The sequence below is a fragment of the Buteo buteo genome, chromosome 16, assembly GCF_964188355.1.
Source record: "Buteo buteo chromosome 16, bButBut1.hap1.1, whole genome shotgun sequence".
In the NCBI taxonomy this organism is placed as follows: Eukaryota; Metazoa; Chordata; class Aves; order Accipitriformes; family Accipitridae; genus Buteo; species Buteo buteo.
In genome coordinates this window covers 7,760,319-7,784,272 of record NC_134186.1, presented here as the reverse complement: position 1 = coordinate 7,784,272, position 23,954 = coordinate 7,760,319, and the positions used below count along the sequence as shown (strand labels likewise).

The 23,954-nt window shown below is 47.9% G+C and overlaps 1 protein-coding gene across 11 annotated transcripts in view; it reads right to left on the bottom strand.

Moving 5' to 3' along the window:
- The window catches only part of SCMH1 (Scm polycomb group protein homolog 1), a 75,984-nt gene that overhangs the window by 14,951 nt on the left and 37,079 nt on the right, over positions 1-23,954 (bottom strand). For 9 of the 11 annotated variants that reach the window (XM_075047708.1, XM_075047716.1, XM_075047714.1 and 6 more), the window contains 4 exons: positions 5,383-5,615; positions 4,690-4,816; positions 3,422-3,622; positions 2,560-2,745 (listed from right to left, as the gene is read on the bottom strand). In XM_075047708.1, the coding sequence (XP_074903809.1) occupies positions 2,560-2,745; positions 3,422-3,622; positions 4,690-4,816; positions 5,383-5,615 (747 nt within the window). The remainder of the gene's footprint in view (positions 1-2,559; positions 2,746-3,421; positions 3,623-4,689; positions 4,817-5,382; positions 5,616-23,954) is intronic. The other 2 variants (XM_075047715.1, XM_075047718.1) reach the window with 2 other exon arrangements.

Below are 23,954 nucleotides of genomic sequence, written 5' to 3'. Positions count from 1 at the left end.
CATTGTTAAGACAAGGAGACATGGATACCAAGCTGCCCAAGAACAAATCTGGGCTAGAAACTACAACATAGTTTCTAAAAATTCAGAAAAAAACCTTGGAGCAGGCTCCAGCAGAAAAGCAAAATCCCCAAATCCAGAGTTAACTAAAGCAACACTGTATGCTGTGGTGCCTGTAATAACAGGACCCAAGGCAAAATAGTCCAGAAGGTCCCTCCAGTCCTATGTTTTCAGATGGCTTCAGATCAGACCTACCTGTTCACAACATTTCACAGTCCATCCCCGTTCCTATTAACAGCAATTAGCTTCCCATTTTCTTGCAACTCTACAGTTTCCTGATGTACAACTTGATCTATTTCCCCTTATTTCCATGACTATGCCTTACTTAGCAAGAGAAAATGCTAGGATGCAGCTGACCTAAGGCCTGCTGCAGACCTTCCTTCTTTTGCCCCAAGCACACACACGAATTCTCCACAGCATCCACATTGGTGCTCCTGTAAAGCGCATTTGTTCTGGGAATTGAGACCAGCTCCCAGTCCTAACCAGTGATAGTTTTTTCTAAGAGCCAGCCCCATTCAGGCACACAAGCACCTGTACTGTAGAGGAAACAAGGCAGGACACACAGAGCTGAAGGTGAGAACAGGGCAGCCTTGACACTTGGTGTGGTTTAAGCTGATGTTCAACTGCATCCTCATTCTTCCATGACCAGCCCTAACCTCTCAAAATTGCCGGTACTGTTTCTTTGCCCTCACCAAAAGCCACTGTAATGCGTAGATAACAATGTTTATCATCTTCTTTAAGGTGCTTGAGAAAGGTGTTAGATGACCAGATGCCCAACAATCCCTGAGATATCAGTATAGACTACAAGACTAGGTGTTATCACTTCTCTTGACTGTTGTTAATCTTTCTTTAATCCCTGCAAACACCCTAAAGAAAAGTTCAGGATGGGCAAGTCTCAGCATCATGTCATATCTGGTGCTCTGCCTGAGATCCCTGAACTCTGACTTTGCTTTTTATACTTTTCCACCCTGCCAGGCAACCCAGCTCTCAGCACAGACACCACTGACATCTCATGGTGGCTTGAAACCATGTGTGTGAGCTACAGGACCCTCTCCATCCAAGCCTGCTACCATGCCCAGACCCTGGGTCTTCTTCCTCCCATTCTGGTTTTGCTCTCTCTCATGACAACAGGGTACTTCCACACTGAAACATGGGGATTTCTTCTAACTGAGGGTTCCCTAGAGGGGTAACCTCTAGTCCCAGTACCTAGACATGCTGGTCCTTTACTTGCCACAGCAGCCAACCCACTTCCTACAGCTCCTCTTCCTACAGCACAGCATGGGTCCCTGCTCCTGGCATTGCTGGCTCCAGCATGGCTCTGCACAGCCCCAGCCTGCAGGCAGCTGATCACCCATGGAGGAAGCAGGGGACAGTCACTCCAAGATCCTCACGCTCTTTAGACTCTTGCTAATCCCCTCCCCTGAGTACTGGTGCTTTGCAAGATGCAATGAAGAACTGTGGCATTACACTGCTGCCCCTAAGCTTCATGCTTAGCAACTTTTTCTTAAACAGTTCTTCCTAAGTGCTTATCCTTTTACATTAGAAATTCTTGCTTTTCTCGTCAGAGCCATAATTATCCCAAGGATTAACTTTGGAAAGACCTCAAACAGTACAACAGGTATTTGCTGACTCGGGGGGCAGAAAGATAGTGGATGAAATAAGACAGGAGAGCAGATCAGCACAAGACACTTGTCAACTACCTAAAGAGGGTGCAGATAGCTTTTATCCTCTCCACAACTGGCATTCCTACAGCAGTAGTTCCCCAAGAGGCTCACAGCAAGCATGGGGAGGCAGCTATCACCCCAGGGGTTTCTGCCACTACACAGCACTGCGGGGAAAACTACTGGTCTTCTTTTTTTCCACCACTTTCATTTAAGAGCAACTTTGCAGCCTGACAATTTGCATTGTGGCATGAACTATCTTGCCAGGGGTGTGTTGCTTCAACACAGAGGAGCATTAGCCATGCCAAGAAAAACAAAGCCACCTATGCCTCAGATCGCTGCAGTGTACATCATCCCTGAACAGGCTATGCTTTCACCAAGGGCTGGATGTGCTCTCTGCTGGCAGCAGATTCATGGCCAGTGTGTAAAGCACTCTGCTAGGTTTTAATTCCATTTCTAATTACAGTTTACCTGCTGCACGTTATCACTCTTCTACTTCTCATGCAGTCTTTCACCTTAATTCCTAACTGGATGAAGTCACTATAATCAGATTGCAGGAAGTGGGAAGGACTGGGGGACAAGGAGAGGAGGGAAGACAAGGAGACAGCACGGATGAGTGGAAACCTACAGGCAGAGATGGAAATCAGACCGACAGGCAGAAAATAGGCAACTTGAATCCTGCGCAAAAAGAGCCCTGCGGGCATGTGCATGACACTGGGTGTGATGCAATGAACCCTGCAGAGAGGGCTCTGAAACACACGCCTGCCTCCCGAGATAAAGATAAAATCTGGGTTAAGAGCACCTGAGGTCCCTACAATGCCGCCCCCGCCCCAGCTCCTACCTGGTAGATACCTGTCGTGGTCGTACTCGTGTGAGCGCTGCATGTGGCTGTTCTGAGTGAAAGGCTGGTTCCCAAAGAGGTTGTCACTGCGAAGATTGTGGCAGAGCTTCTCCAGGAAGCGGAGGACGTAGGTGATACTGTTTACTGCTGGCAGGTTCAGAGTGTGCTGTTCCCGATCAAACACAGCTGGAGACAGAAACAAACAGAGCCCAACACGTAAACCCCCAGCAAAGGCAGGAGCCTACGCCCAGGGCTGCACAGCCAGCTTCTGTATCTCAGCATCACTGGTCTAGACTAGAGCAAACAAAAGCCACTGCCTTCCGCTGGCTGAGCGCTGGTGAGCTTGCTTCCCTGGGACAGGCTAAAACCAGTCTGCTGCACCCAGCATCAGGTATGGGGCTGCAGCGCCTGAGAAGCTGCGTTTGAGGGAATGGAAAGGCATTCAAGGAGGGGCCTGCACTCCCAGCATCCGGGTAAACACGGACTTAAAAGCAAAATTAAAAACCGGGGTGTTTCTTGTCTTTCCATCAGGAGTTCAGAAAATCCCACCCAATCTGCCGCCTCCTGGGGCTCAGGCAGTGCTGGGGGATGATAGGTGGAGCATAACGCTGCCCAGGCTGATACCAGGGCTGCATGCTGCCTTCTCCAGCAGCTGTGCCTGGAGGCCACACTAACTGCTCTGCTCTGAATCAGCTGCTAGCTGTTGCTTCACTGACACAGATGTTTGGCAAGAAAGAGAAGACAGAAATCTTCTGTCTGCCCCTGGCCCATGACTGCACCAAGCTTCAGGAGAGACATCTTCCAACGAGCGAATTCTTGCAATGACATCTCTGAAGGCAAAGTGCTGCGGGCCAGTTCTCACCTGAGATGACCTCTCCCCCGTGGCCTTGTTTTAAGAAGGAGAAGACTGTTTTCTGATGATAAGCGCAATCAATGCAGGCCTGTACTGCTTGCTGCAGGACAACAGAAGCTCGAGCTGGTCCAAAATGGTCCGGCAGCTGCTGAACCTTCTTCTTGTCTAGGTGGGGCCCAGTGCTGCCATTCTTGTTCAAGTAAATGCAAACTGCCAAGATGAGAAATGTGTTTGCCATTAACCCACTCAAGAAAGCAAGAAACAGATGCCTAAAAGCCAGCCTGAGAGATGCTGAGATTTTAAGACTGTCAAGTCACTCACAAAGGGGAATCCACCATGACTGCCTGTCTGCATCCTAACAGCAGAGCCACTTACAGAGGGGAATCACCTCCAAAACCTTCCTGCCTCACACTCACCTTCCAAGCTGCTGCTGTTTCTCCTATGCTTTCCCCAGCACTCAGGCTCCCAAAGGCAGGCTGCAAAGTGGTTCCCATGCCTGCCAGGTAAGGTAGCCACGATGTTCAAAGGAGATGAAGGCACACAGCCTCCACTTTTTAGGGAAACTGAGTTCTTTAGGTTCCTCTGAAAACAGGCCAATTATGTTCTGGGGAAACAGAGGGCTCAGACCATATCCAGTGCTTGACTGAACATATAAAAAGCAGTTTTGCATTAGACTTTCCTGCCCAGATTCATCTTCAGCTACATCCCGCAGCTGTAGCAAAGCATATAGTCTGCACTGCTGCTCCTACTACTTCCCTTGCTCCCTCTTGTCCCTGTTTGCCTTGATATCCTGGCTGAAGCTAAACAGATCATTGCCACTGTCATTCAGCAGTTGTTCTGCATCTTGCTGTAGCTTCAGCAGCTGTGCCTGGCATGGTTTGGGAGAGCTCGCACTCTGGACTCATGAGAGGTGCTGCACACCGTACTGCCTCTGGGCATGATGGGCCACAAAAAATGCCCTTCGAGAGCTGTGGAGTCACTAGCATGCATGTGGTAACTCAGGGAAAGGGGTCCCTGCACTGAACAGATGGACTCACAATCTTCCTATGACTTCATTATTTCCAAAATGGACAGAGAGATAAATGAACAGCTGTCCTGAACTCGTGTGCCTCTCTTTTCCTCCCAACACACTCTCTATTAGGCCAGCCTTTCTGGAATTGTAACGTTTGCTGGTTTACAGGTTTAGGAAGAAATGGTAGTATCTTGGTGTGTCACTTTCTAACTGATGCACCTCCTAACTGTGCAATCTTGTCAAGAATGTGGTTTGAGACCCTTACCTGTGGGAGCCTGCATGGCAGAGCTGGGGATTGTAGCAGCATCCTGGGGCACAGTGCTTGTGTCTGGTTCTGGGGTACTGGTTGTTGGAGAGGTGGGTGCTGGGTTCAGCAATGTCCTAGGTTTCCTCTGCAGAAAAAGAGGAGATATTTCTCCTTTTATCCCTGCTCTCCTTTACGACCCATGATCACTACACTCTCTCCTCTGCATCCAACAGACAAGGCACTGTGGAACATGACACACTTCTGATGGTGATGACGGGGAGTCTCAAGAACCTAGTAATCAATATGTGTGTATTTTATAAACCACAATCCTGAAAAAATAACAAGCCTGAGATCTGCCACCTCTGCTTGACTTAGACTAGCTACACACGATGGACGAAAGAGCTTATTCCACCGTTTGGCCATCCTGTCATGATCACAGCATCTGCCATGCTACTTCACAGCTAATGAAGCTTTGCAGCTCCAAAGACACAGTTTCTTGATGGAAATGATCTTTAGGACACAGACATTCTCTACAGCTCTGGGGCTGGACTCTGAGGGATATTCCCAGCCCACAAACCCCTTCTGTCTCCTACTTGCTGCAGTCATACAGCCAGAGGTTGAGACAAACGTGCACAACACACGCATGCACCATCCCATGGCAGAACTTGCAGCACCTGCTTTTCACCCGCCTGCATCAGCATCAGCTTTTACCTTACTGCCAGGCTTGGGGCCTCTCTTTCTGGGGAATTTCAAAGGCTCCACTGACTTGGAGGGTGTAGGCATGGGGTGATGGATTAGCGCTTTGGTCGTTCGACCACGCTTCTTCCCTGTTTTGCGACGCCTTTGCCCTTGTTGATGCCCCAAAACAGTCTTTGTGCTACTGTGCATGCTAGGTTTCTCCGAGTTTACTTCGGAGGCAGGTAAAGGGCTCTTTGGAATCACAACTGAAATAAAAAGAGAAAAAGCAAATATAATTAAATCAGGCGAGAATGAAAACAAGACCAGCCTCCATCTTCATACAGTGTCACATGGAAAAACTGAAGCATTCAGAGCCCCCTAAATGGAGGCTACTGCTCTCCATGCCAGAATAAAAACCAAACGCACTGATCCTTGGTTCAGCACTGGAGCTGTGGGACACTGTGGCTTAGCCTGGATGGGCTGAACTCCAGAAGGATCACACTTTCAGCCATACCTTCCTTCCTGAAAATAAATGGTACCTACACCTCTTCCTTCTGCGAGTGGTGACCTGCCAGCAATCATGTAAAATGCACTCAAAAGCATTCCTAGGGGAAGGATCAGTCAAGACCTGCCTGATTGTCACAGAGCCAGTGCTGTGCTGGAAATCCCCTCTTTCAAGGCAGAAGTCAAATTTGCTCTGTCCCTAAATTACCAGTGAACTGCAGTGGAAGGTACCAGCTCCATCCTCGATGCCTGCAAGGACTATTGCTCCTGGCCCTAAGTAAAAGCTCATCTCAGTTGGATCAGCTGACCTGCTCCTATCACATACTGCCAGAGGTAAGCAAAGTGCCAGCACACAGTCCATTCCTTCTTATCTTCTCATGCTTTCCATAACAAAAGCAGGTTTCTGGTGTTATTTGCCCACGAATCCCCTGAATTTGGTCATTCATCTTACCCAAGTCCTGCTAAAGGCTAAAGATGAACTGGCCCAGCTCAGCAGACCAGTATTTCCTTTAGATTTAAACTTCTGCTAAAAAGAAACAAAACAAAACCCTCCTAGATTTTGAAAAATGCACAGTGACCTTTAGGATGTCTTGTTTCTCAGACCTGGAAACCTCACTCTGTATTCAACATGGGGGTTCTGAATTCGAAAAAAAACCCACTTCTGAAGTGAGGGGCTTTATAGCTAAGGAGAAAATCTTGGCCAAGGAAACAGAATACAATAAAAGATTGATACCAGGATGGCACGCAGCCCTAACAGTGGCAAAACTGTGGGTATATAAAGAGATTTTTAAGGTTTTTCTAACGAGCATTTTATGAGCAGTTACTGCGAGCAAGGACTCATTCCCTTGGCACAAAGACACCGTTTCCTGCCGACAGCTCAGAAGCAGCGAACTGAGCCGGGTCCAACTTTCTAGGGGTCTGGAGAAGATCAGTGGGCTGCGAGGTGACAGCAGCAAGCCCAGAGTCAGGAGATACTCCAGGGATGGGGCAGTGAGCTGATGGCTGTTAACTACTTCACTGCTAACGAAAGCACAGACCAAGCAAACGGCATAGAATCATAAAATTGTTTTGGTTGGAAAAGACCTTTAAGATCATCCAGTCCAACCATAAACTAGCATTGCCAAGTCCACCACTAAACCATGTCCCTAAGCACCACATCTACACATCTTTGAAATACCTCCAGAGATGGTGACTCAACCACTTCCTCTGGCAGCCTGTTCCAGTGCTTGACAGCCCTTTCGGTGAAGGAATTTTTCCTAATGTCCAATCTAAACCTCCCCTGCTGCAACTTGAGTCCATTTCCTCTCGTCCTATTGCTTGTTACTTTGGAAAAGAGACCAACACCCACCTCACTACAACCTCCTTTCAGCTAGTTGTAGAGAGCGATAAGGTCTCCCCTCAGCCTCCTTTTCTCCAGGCTAAACCACCCCAGCTCCCTCAGCTGCTCCTCATAAGACTTGTGCACTAGACCCTTCACCAGCTTCGTTGCCCTTCTCTGGAGACACTCCAGCACCTCAACGTCTGTCTTGTAGTGAGGGGGCCAAAACTGAACACAGTATTCGAGGTGCAGCCTCACCAGTGCCGAGTACAGGGGGAGGATCACTTTCCTAGTCCTGCTGGCCACACTATTTCTGATAGAAGCCAGGATGCTATTGGCCTTCTTGGCCACATCGGCACACTGCTGGCTCATATTCAGCCAGCTGTTGACCAACACCCCCAGGTCCTTTTCTGCCGGGCAGCTTTCCAGCCACTCTCCCCAAGCCCGTAGTGTTGCATGGGGTTGTTGTGACCCAAGTGCAGGACCCGGCACTGAGCCTTGTTGAACCTCATACAATTGGCCTGGGCCCATCGATCCAGCCTGTCCAGATCCCTCTGTAGACCTTTCCTATCCTCAAGCAGATCAACACTCCTGCCCAACTTGGTGTCATCTGCAAACTTACTGAGGGTGCACTCGATCCCCTCGTCCAGATCATTGATAAAGATATTAAATGGAACCGGCCCCAATACTGAGCCTTGGGGAACACCACTTGTGACTGGCTACCAACTGGATTCAACTCCATTCTCCACCACTCTTTGGCCCTGGCCATCCAGCCAGTTTTTACCCAGTGAAGAGTATGCCTGTCCAAGCCATGAGCAGCCAGTTTCTCCAGGGGAATGCTGTGGGAAATGGTGTCAAAGACTACTAAAGTTTAGGTAGACAACATACACAGCCTCCCCCTCATCCACTAAGTAGGTCACCTTGTCACAGAAGGACATCAGGTTGGTCAAGCAGGACCTGCCTTTCACAAACCCATGCTGACTGGTCCTGATCATCTGGTTGTCCTGTACGTGCCATGCGATGGCACTCAGGATGATCTGCTTCATAACCTTCCCTGGCACCGAGGTCAGACTGACAGGCCTGCAGCTCCCCAGATCCTCCTTCTGGCCCTTCTTGCAGATGGATGTCACATTTGCTAACCCCCAGTCAACCGGGACCTCCCTGGTTAGTCAGGACTGCTGATAAATGATGGAGAGTGGATCGGTGAGCTCTTCTGCCAGCTCCCTCAGTACCCTTGGGTGGATCCCATCCAGCCCCAGAGACCTGCGTGTGTGTCTAAGCGGTGTAGCAGGTCACTAACCAATTCCCCTTGGATTATGGGGGCTTCATTCTGCTCCCCATCCCTGTTTTCCAGCTCAGGGGGCTGGGTACCCTGAGAACAACTGGTCAACCCATGGCTACTGGGCCTCATCACCTGGCATGGCTGGTATGAGAAGATGTATATAAGGTCCCATCAGTGGCAGCTCATTTTGGTCTTAAGTGAACAAGCCACTGGAGGTGAAGGATCCGTTCACCAGCTCTAACTCTGGGCTACCCTGTGCTCTCCACAGGGAGACTGGGCATGAATGAACCTGGCTGTCAGGTCCAAGAAAATCTGAGCAAATAGTTCATTCAGGCAGCTTGAAACCAGGACTGGTGTTATCTCACAGCAGGACTAGATGACTTCACGTGGGCAGATGCACCAGACAGGTCTAAGCAGCCACCAGGACTCCCAGTCTCCAGCCTTGCGGGCATCTCTGTCTTGTGGCAGTGCCAAAGACGGCCATGTAGGGGGCAGGAGGGCAGACAGAGCTGACCCTCAGCTGCCAGCTCAGTGTCACAGCGAGGCTGCCTAGCCAGGGCACATTTTGGATGCAGAGGTCAGCAAGTACCTCAGAGATGGGCCAGGAACACCAGGCGGTACTCCTCCTGCTGCCGACAACGACTGCTGCCACTGGCAAATCTTGCGTACGCTTCCACTCGCTGCTATGAGATGATGAACTCTGTCTCTGCCCTATTGCACTGAGCTCCTGGGTGCTGCTGCGAGTAACCTGCACAAAAAGGGAAGTGCAGAATGTCCTGCAGTTGTCTTCAGGTGGTTTACATCCACCCTAACCTCACTTTGCACTGGTGCAAATAACACAGTGCATGGTGCATCCAGGAACTGGCCCCATTCTGTTTGTCATGTAGGCAGGGTAAGACTTCTGGTGCCTTAAATTTTTTTGTTTAGTTTTAATTTTATTTCCTTGCTTTTGTGCATTAGCATTCTGTTTCAGATGCTGGGGAGAAGTACACTGTCATTCAGGCATCTATCTAACTTCCCAAGTAATGTCTTTTGTGTCAGGCAGATACAGAGAATCGCGGTAGAAGTAGGGTTTTACTAGCCCTTGTTTGAGATGTTAATATTAACAGCAAGGCTACTTTGCTGGCAAGAAAAGGAATACAATAGCTCAAATGCTTCTTACAGTTGATGGTTTTTGAGGACAGTGTCACCTGCTACAGGTGACATCTGAAAGCGAGCAGTGCTAGCAGAGAGGAATGGCACAGATAGGACAGGCACTGATCACTAAATTGCTGTACCTCCTGCCTTACATGTGCATGGCTGATCTCAGTGGAGAAATATTTTTATTAAAGGATTTACTAGAATCCTACAAGTTGATAGAACAAGGATAAACACAGGTAAAACGCTCTGTACTTCAAAGAAACTCATCAAAGGAATGTGTAAACCAATGTGGGGGGCATTCTGTTTGCAATCTGCACCAATGCTTAAGTGTCTAAACCAAGCTGTGCTGCAATAAGGTTTCTCTAACCTGGAAGAGAAATTGAGGATTCTACAGACAAGCTGTGAACCAAACACACAATCTCAGTTTTACTAGTGAAAAACCCACAGAAATGGTGCATTTGGAAGTTGGGATACAGCAGGCAGAGCAGCTGAACTGCACTCTTGGCTCCCAGGCTGGAACCATGTTGTAGAGAAATCCCACTGCCAGGGAAAAAGAGACTGATGTCAGGTGAACTCCTAGTGTGCAAGTTTCACTGTATAATTTTATAATAAAAAATGGTTTCATCTTTTGGTGCAATAAATGCTAGGAAGATCTATTGTCCACTTCAGCCGTAAAGATATTACAGGTAACACTAATTTGCCAAGCTTAAGGAATCAGTTTTGGTTTTAGAGCAGTGAAAGCTTGTAACTTGGTGCAGACAGACCACACAATAGGAAACCTCATTTCATTTAGCCACACCAGAGGAATTTCCACTGTGCCTTCAGCCCCTGGCAGCACATCCCTGCCACAGCTCCCGCAGGGATGGAGGAGCTGCTACACCTCAGCAGACTGTTCAAAGAAACAGGCTAAGTTACATCTAAATGTGCAGCCAGCCCAGGGCATAAATACACAGAAAATGACATAGATTGTTACTTTGTGCCTAATAGTATTGCTGAATACATTGCTGAATATGCACTAATATTTCTTCCTGTAGCTGCTTCAATGAGACTGATACAATGCATAGATATTTTCCTGACCTAGAGTGATTTAATGAAACGAGGTCTTATAATCCCACGATCTAACACCATTCAGCAGACTTGCCTGGCTTTTTGTTCGATTTTAAGCAGGATCTGAGAAAACACCAGCCAGTCCTAATTCATTTCTCTTGCCCCTGTCAGATGTACTGAGCTGCACGCAATCAGCGTGATGAGGAGACACCAACCACTTCAGAGCAGAGTTGTCCCACCAGCTGCACCTCCACAGCAACGGCACAGCCCCAAAAACACAAAGGTACGGCTGGCCACACTGCTGTCTTGTCACCAAGGCATTCATAACCACTTCCAGTGACTAGATGCTTCCTAAAGAAGCCTAAAGTTTTTGCCAGCTGCCTGTTAATTTTCCTTCAGGATTTCAGCCCCTGATGTTACAAGGACATGGTTAAGCAGCACGGGATTGCTGCAGCAAGGAGCAGTGCAGAGCGCTCAGCCCTGCTTGTACCCACTGAGCTCCAGCATTGGTAACAGCTGTGCCCAGCAGGCAGGCTCATCTCGCAGCTGCAAACCATTGCCCACATATCCTTTGACTGCCAAAAGCTTCAGTTTACTGCACCTTATTCAGCTGGTGATGGTGCCAGCCCAACAGTGAGCATCTGCCAGGGACATCCCCACCTTTTTCTTCCTTGTACCACTGTCTTCACCCCATGGTGAGCCACCGAGAGGAGCCAAATTTTCAGAAAACCAAGTGAGGCCCTCTTACTTAAAAGAATCAACAATTTGCTGTAGCTGAGAAAAGCAATGTCTCTCTGCCCCACAGCTTTGGTGCTCCCATGAGCTCTGAGGAATCTAACGCAACTCCAAAGCTGGCCTTGCTCTAGGCAAGGCGTTGGGCCATGCAACCTCCAGAGATCCCTTCTGATCTGGATTATTCTGTGATCTGAACTCATGGTTAATCATTTCAGCTCATTAATGGAACAGAAAATGAAATGAATGAAGGTTTTCTGCTGGCTGAACTGTCTTGTCTTGGGTCATACAGGCATCCGGCATGAGAGTGGATATGGAGGAATGGGCCAGCTCCTTGTTGGGCTGTCTGGCATCGGATTAGTTTGGCTGCAGTGAGAAACATCACCCTAAGGGGGCAGGATCAAACATTGCTGAACTCAAAGCCAAAGAAAAGACAGGCACCACTGACTGGGCTATTAATCACTGAAGTATTATTTTAAACAAGAGTTCTGAGCTTCCTGCAGAAACAAAGAGACTTGACAGACAATTCAAGACTTTAGGGTCTATTTCCTAATGCCAAAATATCCCTTGCCAGTTGATACATGGCACCAGCAGCACCTGCAGCTACCCACCACACTGTGACTCAAACTATTATTTACAGAAGACTCTCTAAAGTTGCCGTCCACACTTTGAGGGTTAGCCAATACTACAAAGCAGCATTTGTCGCTCATCAGCTTATCTCAGGCTTGTCACAGCTTGAAGATGACAAAATTATGTCCTTGGCATAAGAATAACAAAGCCAAAACATGTAGGAAAATAAGGAATAGAAGAGTTGAAGATGGAGAACAGTTTCCTGCCTTTCTCTCCAATACACCAGCTATTTAACAGTCTGCATTTACTAACAGCTGCTGGACCACAAAACCTGAAATCTCCATTTTACCTGCTAAGGGCTACTGTACTCTCAGATGCAGCTGTAGCTCACACCCCTTCTCTCTAGAGATATCAGTAATGACCATTACAGTGACTGAAACACAGGGGGTGGTTTCTGGGAAGACTGAACACGCCATTCATACCCATTTTAAAGCATCTATGAAGAATGTCCTGTAGGCCACCTGTCCAGTGGTTCTTTGGTACTCCAGCTGCCCCTTGTTCCATCTTCAGCAATTCACGGTCAGAAGCAAGACTCAAAGAGGTAGATTAGAGACACATTTAAGATAAGCACATTTGCCAGAGAACAGAAATCTTGTTGAGATCTGGCTAAATCCTTCCCTGGATGCAGCAGTTCAAACCTAGACATCTTGAAGGCTGGAGCTGGACACGAAACAGAGCTCAGTGCCCGTCTGAGAGTAAGATGTGAAAGCTTCAAACCTCTGTGATTCTTCCCAAAGCAGAGACCACCATCGCTGGCCACCATGAGCATGACTGGGACATAAATGTGGGCTCTGGGAAGGCTCAAGACTTGGTATGACCTGAGCTCTGAGCAGGCTAGGCAGACAGAACACAGGAGAAAAGATCAGAGCATGGGTGGGAGACACGGGCTCCTTGCAAAGATGGGGATTAAGGACAATCCTTCAAATCCTGGAATTTGAAAGTCAGAATGCAATTATTCTGATAATGCAGTATTTCCTGCAGGGATTCCTGCTCTCCAGCCTAAAACATCTGCTTGAGCTAAGGCTGAGAGACCAGAGGATACATCTAATACAGTAATAGAGCAAGAGGACCCAAGTGCTGTATGATTCAGCATGTTCTAGATGTTCTCACGATCAGTTATCTTAACTCCCAAAGATGCATCTTCTTTTTACAAAAGATTTGTCTAGTTTCAGCTTTCAACTACTGAAACTTGCTGTTGCCTTTGCTGGAAGCCATGAGGTGTTTTATTCACCAATCCCCTCCCACACCTCACTGGCCAGTGGTTACACAGCAGCACACACAAAAATGCAAACCCACAGTCCCTCAAACTGTGTCATCCTACCTATCCTGACGATTGTGTTGCATTTTAATGTCCGGTTTTGGGCTGGACATCCATAGGCATACGAGGAAGAGAGGTTACTTAAAACTAAAGCAATGCCTTATGCATTTGTTGAAGCTGAGAAAGGCTCTGAATATTCACCATGAGAGTCTCATTTCTTAAAGGCTTAGAAATCTGCACGGTCTGCAGCAGCAATTTTCTTATTTTAACTGTTTGCATGTGCTTGGATGAGCTCTGTGCACTGCAGATGCCACTGTACATCCCACTGGCACAAGCTGTAGCATTTTTATGGTTGTTTTATTTAGAAAAATAAGTCTCAAGAGTCACAGTGATACCAGCAACTGCTATTTGCTTTTTGCACAAGTCTTACATTTACAGCTCTCAAGGCAGCATTCCTGTGTGCCCTAAACCATATTGGTAATTACACTCAGCACTTTCCGAAGGCAGTGCAGCCAGGGATCTTAAAAACCTTCCCAGGCATTCACTGCACCTTGCAACACATCTCAGAGATGCTGGGCAGCCCACTGACAGCTAGAGGTTTAGTGACTTGCCTGAAGTGCCAGACCAATAACAGCATTGCAAAACGTCCCAAGTGTCCTACCTCTAATTATAACCACATACAGATACGTGAAAAAGAACAACTGAAGACTGCAGTCCGTGCTACTGCAGCTGAAGACGAGAAAAGCCCTATTCTGGACCTGCAGGGTCTGCTTACATGGATCAAACAGAACTCACAACCCAAAGAGACCTCTCCATCACCAAGGCTGCCCTTCTGCAAATCTCCGTCTGCCCCATTCACCCAGTGAATTTGCTAAATCCAAGTAGCTAATTTTACCCAAGCACAAAGTGCATCTGGCTAAAACATTTTCCAAAACAAAACTGAGGCTGTATCCATTAACACGGCCCCAAAGAGGAATGTGACCTATCTGGGCAGTGCCAATACAGCTTCTATAACAGAAACCCAGTCTTGTGAACCCGGAAGGGTCTGGACTGGTCAGTGACCACGTGGACGGACATGACACAGCCTACCTGCCTTTCCACAAAGTCTCTGAGAACCTCACCAAAGGCTTTTATAAAAACTAAAGAGCCATGGGGTAAGAGGAAAGGCTTCTATAAGGATAAATCAAGGGTTAGAAGAGGTAGGGGTAAACAGTCATTCTTGTGGAGGAGATCTATGTGGAAGACACAGGGATCTGTACTGCTCAGCGTATTCATGAGTGACCTGGGAAGGGGATAAGCTCAGTTTTCTAATGTTCCACACTTCCCAGGGCAGACAGGATGATGGCAGCCCATGAGCAGTTCCAGACTGAAGCTAGGAGACTGAGTTTCAGGGCAAGAAAACAGCAGGTGACCATCACGCCGATAAATATAAAGCAATGAGTGTGGAGAAAAAGAATCCTACCTTCAGATGCAAAATGATGGGCTCTGAGCTGCCTGGTGCTCCTTCAGGAGGGAGAACTTGGGCTGTAATGTTCACTGCACAAGAATATCAGCTCAAAGCACAGCAGTGGCCAGAAAGAGCTAGGGGAAAAGATTCCGCTTTGGAAAAATGAGAGATCAGGACATTGGACGTCACGGTAGAAACTGAAAAGAAAGCCTCATTACACTAGTTAAAAATCAAGCAAAAAGCCCCCAAACCTGCAGCCGATCCCTGGATTCTCGTTTTCACAGAGTTCCAGCCTTTCCGGGGATATCTTCAGCCAGGGCTAAGCTCTGCCTTGCCCCGCTGCATGCCGAGAGCCACTCCGAGTCTGCCCTTCACTCATCCTATTAAGAAAACTCTTTGATCAGATTGAGCATTTTTAAGAGTTCCTTCATGCTGCTTTGGCTCTTCTGCTTAGCATACAATGTAAAATATCTTTTAATGTTTTTAACTGGTTTCCAGCATCATTTCACAGACAGTAACTCTTATTATTACTTAGCAGTTATTGACGCTTTTTAGAGTATAAACATACGTGTACAGATATTCCCCAATGCAGGGGGAAAGTGCTCTGAGACCCACCACCACAAGTGTTATGCATGTGCAACACAATAGACTTATTCATCAAAATGCCCTGGGGGTCAGCACAGTCCCCATTCTGCTGATGGCAAAATAAACAGAGATAAGTGACTGGCTCATGATCAGAGACAAAGACAGTGACAGTGCTGTGGAGAACAAGGATGCCCAAATCGTTGTCCTCAGCAAAAGTCATTTTCAGTTTAGTGCTGAGCACACAGATTTACTTAGTCCCCAAACCCAGGTCTTAATTTCTCCCCCATACAGGAAAGAAATTAACTGCTTTCTATCCACTTGGTAGCATTAAAAAATGAATGGGTAAACTGAGTTATGCATCTTTTTTATAAAATACTGCAAAGGCTAGCATTTGGGTAAGGGAAAATGGCATCATGCCTGCCACCACTGGAGCAGTCAAGCAAGCTTCTCCCCGAATAGCAGCTCACAAGCCCCTCATCTCTCAGCACCTTTGCTGTAGAACATCTGCACAACCAGCCATAAACATCCCACATTCCTGCTTCTTCAGCCCCTCTTTTCCCTGCCATCCTCTCTTCCAGCTCCCAGAAGGCAAAGCAAAGGAGCAGAAAGATCGTGCTGGGAATGGACCTGGCATAGGCATTTACACTGTAGAGAAAAATGGCAGCTTTGGATGGTGGGGCTGGTTCCAGGGATTTAGTGTGAAGATCTGGATTGCACAGGAAGCCCTCAACAGAATTACAGCCCATACTGCAACAGCGCTATTATTTATTCTATGCAGAGTATCCTCATCACCCTTAGAGAAACACTTGCTTGTATGAGCCAGTGTCCAGCAATCTTTGCAGCCCATTTTTATGAAGGTGGTGGCCTTGGCTTGCACTCTTTGTGCCAGCACCATTTTTTATTTCTTCAATGATCAGACAACTTAACTCTGGGTCCAGTTCTGCAAGGACAGTTAGATACTCCTTTGCAGGTGCAGCCAAGAGAACGGGTGCTACCAGCTCCCCCAGCCTGTCTGAAGCGCAGCTACCAGGTCGGACAACAAGGAGCTGCAATGAACCTACAGGGGCATATGGTTCAAATGAAGAGGACAAGCAAATGCCAGATTTGTCTATAATCACCCTCTTCACATCCCAAACCACCAGTTTTCCTCCTGTCCCCATTCCTCTACCTCTTATTCCAAACAAACTGGCTGCAATACAACCTGTGTTCTTGCTTGTGATCCCCTTATTAGCCTCATCTTCACCAGTCCACTGCAAAAATAAAGCTGTTGTAACAATGTGTTGTTTTAATCAGCTGTGAAGCATCTATGGAATTAAAACAGAGAAATTCTGAACTACAAAAAGGACAACTGAGCTGGGCAGCTCCAGCATGAGAAACGCATCAGCAGAGTTGAAACTCAAACCCCTGACTGAAGAGATGCACTAGCAGGTGAAAGAACACATACAGCGGCAATCAGGGAGCACCAAGAGAAATGGCAATGCCAATATTTATTGGCAAAGTCAGAACAAAATCAAGTAAAAATCTGCACTTCAATACTCAAGCTTAATCTGATTACCCCAAAGCCAGGCTGATATTGTCTCCTGCATGACAGTGCCCATGGACACATGGTGAGTACTCCAGCAGCAACTGCAAGAGCCCACCTATGAGGCCCCGGAGTTGTTCAGTAGATGGTAAATGAGCAGAACTGGCACTTTTGGTCCTGACACAGACACCGACAACGTAAATAAACTTGTTTCCACACCTCAGGAAAACCATTGTACTGCAGCTTTTCCAGGCTTAGTGCTTCAGGAGAGGCCATCAGCAGAGCGTGTACTCAAAGAGGGCTGCCAAAAGCACCAGGGATGACTGACACATGTCTGGTCCACATAGCAGTCCTCAAGAAAATCCCAGAGCCATGGTCTTAGGAAGCAAGCAACCTGCAGACTAGGTAAGACTTCAGCTTGTGCAAGCATGCCCAAGCCAACCTGAACTACACCTGCAGCAGGACAGAGGTCAGTAGTTTCTTCACAGATTTACAGCCTGTGGGAAGTTTGCAACGGCATGGCTATACTGCTATTTATATCCAGCTAGCTCAAGGACATACATTCCATAAGAATATGTGGCATGAGTGGCCACCACAGTCTATCTACTGACTGATCACGTCTTCTGCCCCTGGGAGTTAATTACCAGTGGGTTTCCAAAACCCCATGTTGAGAATGGTTCTGTACTCTTGCCATATTCAGGCTATTCAGGACCGTTCCTGGGGTTTCTGCTTGTTCTGATCTTCTCTGAAGCTCTTTTTTTAGCTTTGGCTTCCTGGTTAAATATTAGCAGAACACCTTCAACATATCAGTGCAGAAAGAACAAGGAGACTGCTAGGTGGGTGCAGTTTATTCCACCTTTTGTTCTTTTTTTAAAGCTGTTCAGAAGCTATAAAAACACTGAAGATCAAGAGGAGAACCATGACAAGCCACAAAAGGTCCGATCTTTATAACAAGTGGGGCTGTATGTTCAGTACAAAGTTCCTAGATTCAATAAAAATGCACGCTGTGGCAACATATAACTGTTAGCCAAAGCCAGGGTCAGAGCTGGGCTCAACAGCATTTACTTCCCCTCTCCAAAAAATGGGGAGGAAACAAGAAAATGAAGAAACTACCCAGTAGGTCACAAGAAGAGGATGTAATGTTCTTGCTCCCATAGAATCACTGCGAAAAATCCCACCCAAATGGGTCCATTTCTCCCATATGTGCATACACTGCTCTGATCACAACCATCCCATTAACTGTGCACAGCCTTCACAGACCTTTGTGAGAACAGTCTGGTCGATCATTTTGGCTGCTCTGGCACTTACCCGCATCAGAAGCAGCATCCCTCCAAGGGACCAAGCTCCTGCCACCAACGGCTGGCATATGTGTGCTGGTGACAGGCTGAAACAAGGCGTGGAGCCCTAAATCGTTGATGCGAAGGTTCTTAAGTGTTTAAAACACTTCATCTAGGTGGGAAACTATGCTCTCCCTGTGGCTCTCCTGAAGTTATACAAACTGTTACACTGGGCATACTTTAAGCTTATTTAACTCTGCTTCCAAACCTGGCAGCAAAAGATGGTTAGGCAGAAACACCAGCCCTTCTTGTAACCAGCAACTCAGGACATCCTGACTCAGACACTTTTAGACCCCCAGAAATAAAAGTCCCAGACAGCTGTTCTTCCTTGAGTTTGTCCAATTCTACCCTGAAAGCACTCAGACCTTCAGCCTACACAAGCACAGCCCTGTACCATGTCCCATCAGCAGAAGCATTGTTACTGGTCAGAGATCTTGCAGAAACGGAGCAGCGACCCCAGCGCTATTCACCCAGAAAGAGGAAGGTTTCAACAGTGAGGCTCCTGTTGAAATGTCCTGCCAAGACTCAGTAATGCCCTGAGATTTTGAAACCCTGTTTTGGGCCAGGAAGTAGGATAGAAAAGGGAAGGAAACATCCTGAATACAACCCAGGCTCTCTGGGTTATGAAGCATCTTAGAATAAAACACACGAGGAAAAGTCAAGTTGGGAGGAAGGCCTAGACACTGGTATTAAGCACAGGCTGGGGGATAGCGGAAACTCTGCCTTTCCCAGGTCAGCCCCTCTTCTCAGAGGCTCTTGCCAGCCCCAAGACATCACACAGTAATATCAAGTCTCTGAAATGCCAGATCCACCATTCCCACTGAGCCACAGATTTGCTGTTTGTTGAGCTGCGGGCACCATCAGCATCCAAAGAGGGTTGGGGGAGCAGCACACCCTCCTGCAGCGCTGGGCTGCTCTTGTCCGAGCCCCCAGACCTCCAAAGCCATAGTGTATTCCAGGACACACATTTGAGCCAAGCCAGGATTACGGCTAAGTGCCTTGGCTCTGTGCTCTGAACAGCTCAAGAGTTTTTTCGTGGGATCTTCCGATAGCAGTCACGAAGGCAGCAACACCCAGGTACCATGACTGTACATGCATTAGACTCACGCATAAAAGAGAAAATGATTAACTTCTTTGCGTAACCTTCTGTCAGTACATAAACTCTGCCTGTGTGGTCCCAAATCCAGCCACCCCAACACAAACAAGTGTCACTCAGCTTGATGTATGAGCTCCAGATCCCAGCTCAGTCCTGAAGTGACAGTAATTAATATTTTTCCATTTCCTCCAAGCAGGAAAGCACAGAAGCTCACCTGAGTGTTACCCTGCCAGCTACCCCTGATGAGGCTCCTCCACCCACCGCTGTGTTCTCTCCCTGAAGGAGAAGAGAAACCAAGCAACATCAAAAATAAAGAAAAGCCAAAAAATACACATTACCTTTGCCCATGGGCAGAAAATCTAGCATCTGATCATCCTCTCCATTTGAAGACAACAAGCAGTTAACCAATAAATCACATGGCAGCAACGGTGGTGAGAGATGAAGAACTTCATGAACTTTCTACCCAGGGTCAGCATTTTCTGCCTCTCTGTTACCTCCCGGAGTTATCGCTCCTGGCACAGCACCCACGCAAGGGCAGCCCAGGCCCTGCCAGCACACTCCGGTCTCTTCGGCAGGCTGTGTAACGCATGCAACAGATGGTGAGCCAGGAGTGGATGTGAGCTCCACTTCAACATATCCCCATGGTAACTATCTAAAACTATTAACTTTTGCTTGCTTTGCAAGCAGAGGGAAATGCTTTCAAGGCAGCCAAGCCCAGAGAGAGGGAGCAGTGTGCTGACAGCTCGCAGCAGACCCGGGAGAAGGCAGTCAAGGCAAGTGCCTGCTGTTTAACCGCGCCGAGCACCAGGGTCTCCACTGCCCTCACTGCAGCTCCCTATCAGCCTTGGCACTGCAGCCAGAAGGACATGCTCTGCATTAGCTCTCCCTGACCCAGCTGAGTGTGGGGCCTCTCCGCCAGCTAGGCTCGTGCCAAGGCAGCAACTCCACTCCTCCAAATTCCAGCACTGGAGCTGCTTCCAGCTCTGCCTGCCCAGCCTTAACGCTTTCACTGCTGCCCCTCTCCCACACCCAGCACGGCGTCACCCCTCTCTCTGTTACGGAGCATCCAGAAGGGTGGAAAAGGGTGTTAACAAACCCACCAGGGAACTCCAGAGGAACTTGGCATCAGCCAGAGGCATAGCCCAAATGGAAGAATGGTGCAGGGACCTTCTGAGTTACAGACTTTAATGGCTATACTTGTGACTGTGGGCAGGTTGGTACAGGCTGCATGTGTCCCTGCATCCTTGTTTTTAAGGTTACAGTATCTCCCTGCCCTCCAGCAGTGATGTACGAAAAGAAACGTGGTGGAGCAGACTTAAGGGACGCTATTACAGTGGAAGAGGTGTGTGTATGCATGTGTGTGTGGGGAAGGTCCTTGTGCAGGTATGGACTAAATCTGGATTTCTCAGGACCAGGAAAATGAGCTGCTTTTCAAGAGGCCAGAAAAGACTGTCCCTACCACAGCATCTTCCAGCAGCAGTACTGTTGGGATCATGCACGGAGCCACCAGCACTCAGCTGTAAGAAGGGCGCCTGTAAAAGTCTCACAATTTTTGAGGCAAATCACTGCTAAAGTAGCATAAACACAAGAAAAATGCATGTGTTTCTCTGAAATTTAAAGTTAATGTTTAAATAAGAGTTCTACAAGCTTTCTTGTGTAAAGACCCAGATCTTGCAGAAAATCTCAGATTCCTGCACCCACAATCAGCACATATAGGCAGAAAGCCCTGATCCTGTCTGCTCAGTCTCTTTTTCCCAACTGGTGTCCTTTTGCTGGTGTAGATAGACTCCTGAGTGCATCACCTCCTTGGGTGAAGAGCTCAGAGCTGGAAGCTGCCTTGCACAGGTACCTGAGAAGACCCCGGGTTGGTTTCTCTTCCCCCAGGGGCTCACAGCTCTCCACCCCACAAACCACTTCAGAAAGGAAAATAACTGCTCATGGAACCTATTCCAATGTGTTTCCCTGACTACAAAGGACTGAACTTTACTCTAGCCTGTGATCAGTTGTGAAAACCCAAATTTCCCACAGATAACAGAAGCAGACACATCTCTCTACAAGATCATGCCTTGGCTGATGGGGGATTTCCCTCAGCCCCCCTCCCTGCTGAGGTTTCCAGGGCAGGTGGCCCTGGAAACTACAATCATTAACCAGCTTCTAACTTCCTCTTTTCTTCTCAGTGATTTTTATCCCAGTCTCATATTCCCTCTTCAATCCGTTTTGCCCTGAACCTTAGCAGCAGCACCTCCATTTGTGTGTGCATCTGTTGCTCTTTCTCCCCAGACATGATTTAAAGTAACTAAGCAACAATCCTCATTCTTTAGGTTGATCCTAAATATTGATTTTCTGTACTGCTTACAATGGAGAGGGACTCTCCAAAGCAGCTTTCCAAATCTGCGCTCCACTTACGTCAGTGACCTGAGAGCAGGATTGTTTCTGTCCCGTTTAAGAGCCATGAAAGTTTGAGTTGCCCCCAGACTCCCCAAGGAGCAGGAAGTTTAGAAAAAGTAAAATGCATGCAAAGTTTTTCAAAAGTACTGTACTGGTTTTGGCTGTGCTAGAGTTAACTTTCTTTAGTAATAGCTCGTATGGTGCTGTGTTTCAGATCTGTGGCCAAAACAGCATTGGTAACACACCCATGTTTTAGCTATTGCTGAGCTGGGCTTGCAGAGCGTCAAGGTCTTCTCTGTTTCTCACAGCGAGCAGGCTGGGGGTGCACAAGATGCTGGGAGGGGGCACAGCCGTGACAACTGACCCCAACTGACCAAAGGGATATTCCATACCATATGATGCTGTGCTCATCAAGAGAAGCTGGGGGAAAGAAAGAGGAAGGGGGGGATGATCAGAGCAATGGCATTTGTCTTCCCAAGTCACCATTACAGGTGATGAAGCCCTGCTTTCCTGGAGATGGCTGAACACCTGCCTGTCGATGGGAAGCAGTGAGTGAACACCTGGCTTTGCCTTGCATGTACAGCTTTTGCTTTACTTATTAAGCTGTCTGTATCTCAACCCACAAGTTTTCACACCTTTACCCTTCTCATTCTCTGCCCCATCCCACTGCGGGGGTGAGCAAGTGGCAGAGGGGGGCTCAGCTGTCTACCAGGGCTAACCCACAACACGTATTTTACCCTTCAATCTCTGCTTTCCTTCCAATTTACACTTCTACCTAACATTGCCACAGTGCACAGACTTGTGCACTCCTTGTATGCATCACGACTTAATCTAGACCTTGAAGCTCTCAGCTTGAGAAATATCAGCTACCTCCTGCACTGTATCTACTACAATGTCAGCTGAGTCACTACATAACTCATACAGAAAAGCACGCAGGCCTGGCAGATGGGGATAATTCCTTCCCTACTCAACACACCTTCAGGGTCTTCTGTTGAAAAAATCAACATTGTTAGTAAAGTGCATGCAGTGTATTTTGGCCGCGCTTTTGTGTGCTGCAATATCTAAATATGGGGAAAACACCATTCTCCTCTGTTTGCCCTAATTCTGAAACTCTGACCCCATCATGCAACAGGAAAGTTCAAAACCTTTGCAGTATGTTTGGGTTCAATGCCCCAGGCAATCTTAATTCAGCTGTTTTATGTATATGCTCTGTGATAGATAAATATTTCTCAATCAATATTTCTCTAGGATGACTGCTTGACTCTGAACGGATGTGCAAACAGCTCTTTTGGAAACAGTCAAAAAAAGCTAATTTCTAAAACTGAAGTGAACCCACAAGTCACGAGCACCTCGTGTACAAGGTAACTACAGAAACTATCATTAACACAGTCTGCCCTTTGAGCAGAGCTCAAAGCTGCAATCCAGCGCTTAGTTTAATAGAAGTCCACCTCACCTTATATTCCTCAAAGCCCAGGATATGCATTTAAGGGTAAAAAAGCACGTGTGTAAGAGGCATGAGAAGACATATAAGATGCTGTACACTACATGTGAAGAGCGGAGTGGGGATTCCTGGCCAAGAGACAACCCTGGGAGTGCCCTGCTGGCATGGGTGGGAAGCTGGAGGAAGCCTGCTGCACACCCATAGAAACCCCCCTCCCTTTAGGATGGTCATGGGGACCTGCCTTCCCCAACTGCTGCCAAGCTGGTGTGAAGAAGCTGAGGATGCACAGGATGAGCTCAGGATGCACAGGCATTTCACCTTGCTCTGTAAGCCCAGCAGAGCTGACCTCCAACACCAGCCCACAGGCTTACATGGGGCAGAGAGGATCAGGACCAACCAGGCATCCCTGGAGCTACGTTTCCCCTGTGGTGTGTGTTTATTTGAACCCCCCAGCTCCAAGCTGTGCTGCATCAAGAGAGGAGCTCCAGGAGACACCCGGGAGCCTGCAGCCATCTGGCCACCGGCCGCAGCGGAGCTCTCCCTGCAGGCCACCGCACAGACAGCACATCCTGAGAGCGATGTAATTACCAACCTGGTGCGCAGAGAGCTGTTCCTCCTCGCTGTTTGACCTCCCTTTCCTCCCTTCACACACATGTGCCCTTCTGAAAGCTGCCCTCAGCGTGGCTGGCCTGGCCCAAGCTCCACCAGCACCCTGCCCAGCCGCCCCAGCTAAGCAAACACTGGTGGGAGTGGGAGGCCCCGGAGCTGGAGAGGGGATGTGCCTGGGAGAAGCTCTGCACTCCTCCACCTCTGCTGGCAACCAGCAGAAGGGACAGATTAGAGCTGAATTAAGTTACCAGCATTAAACAAATATGCCT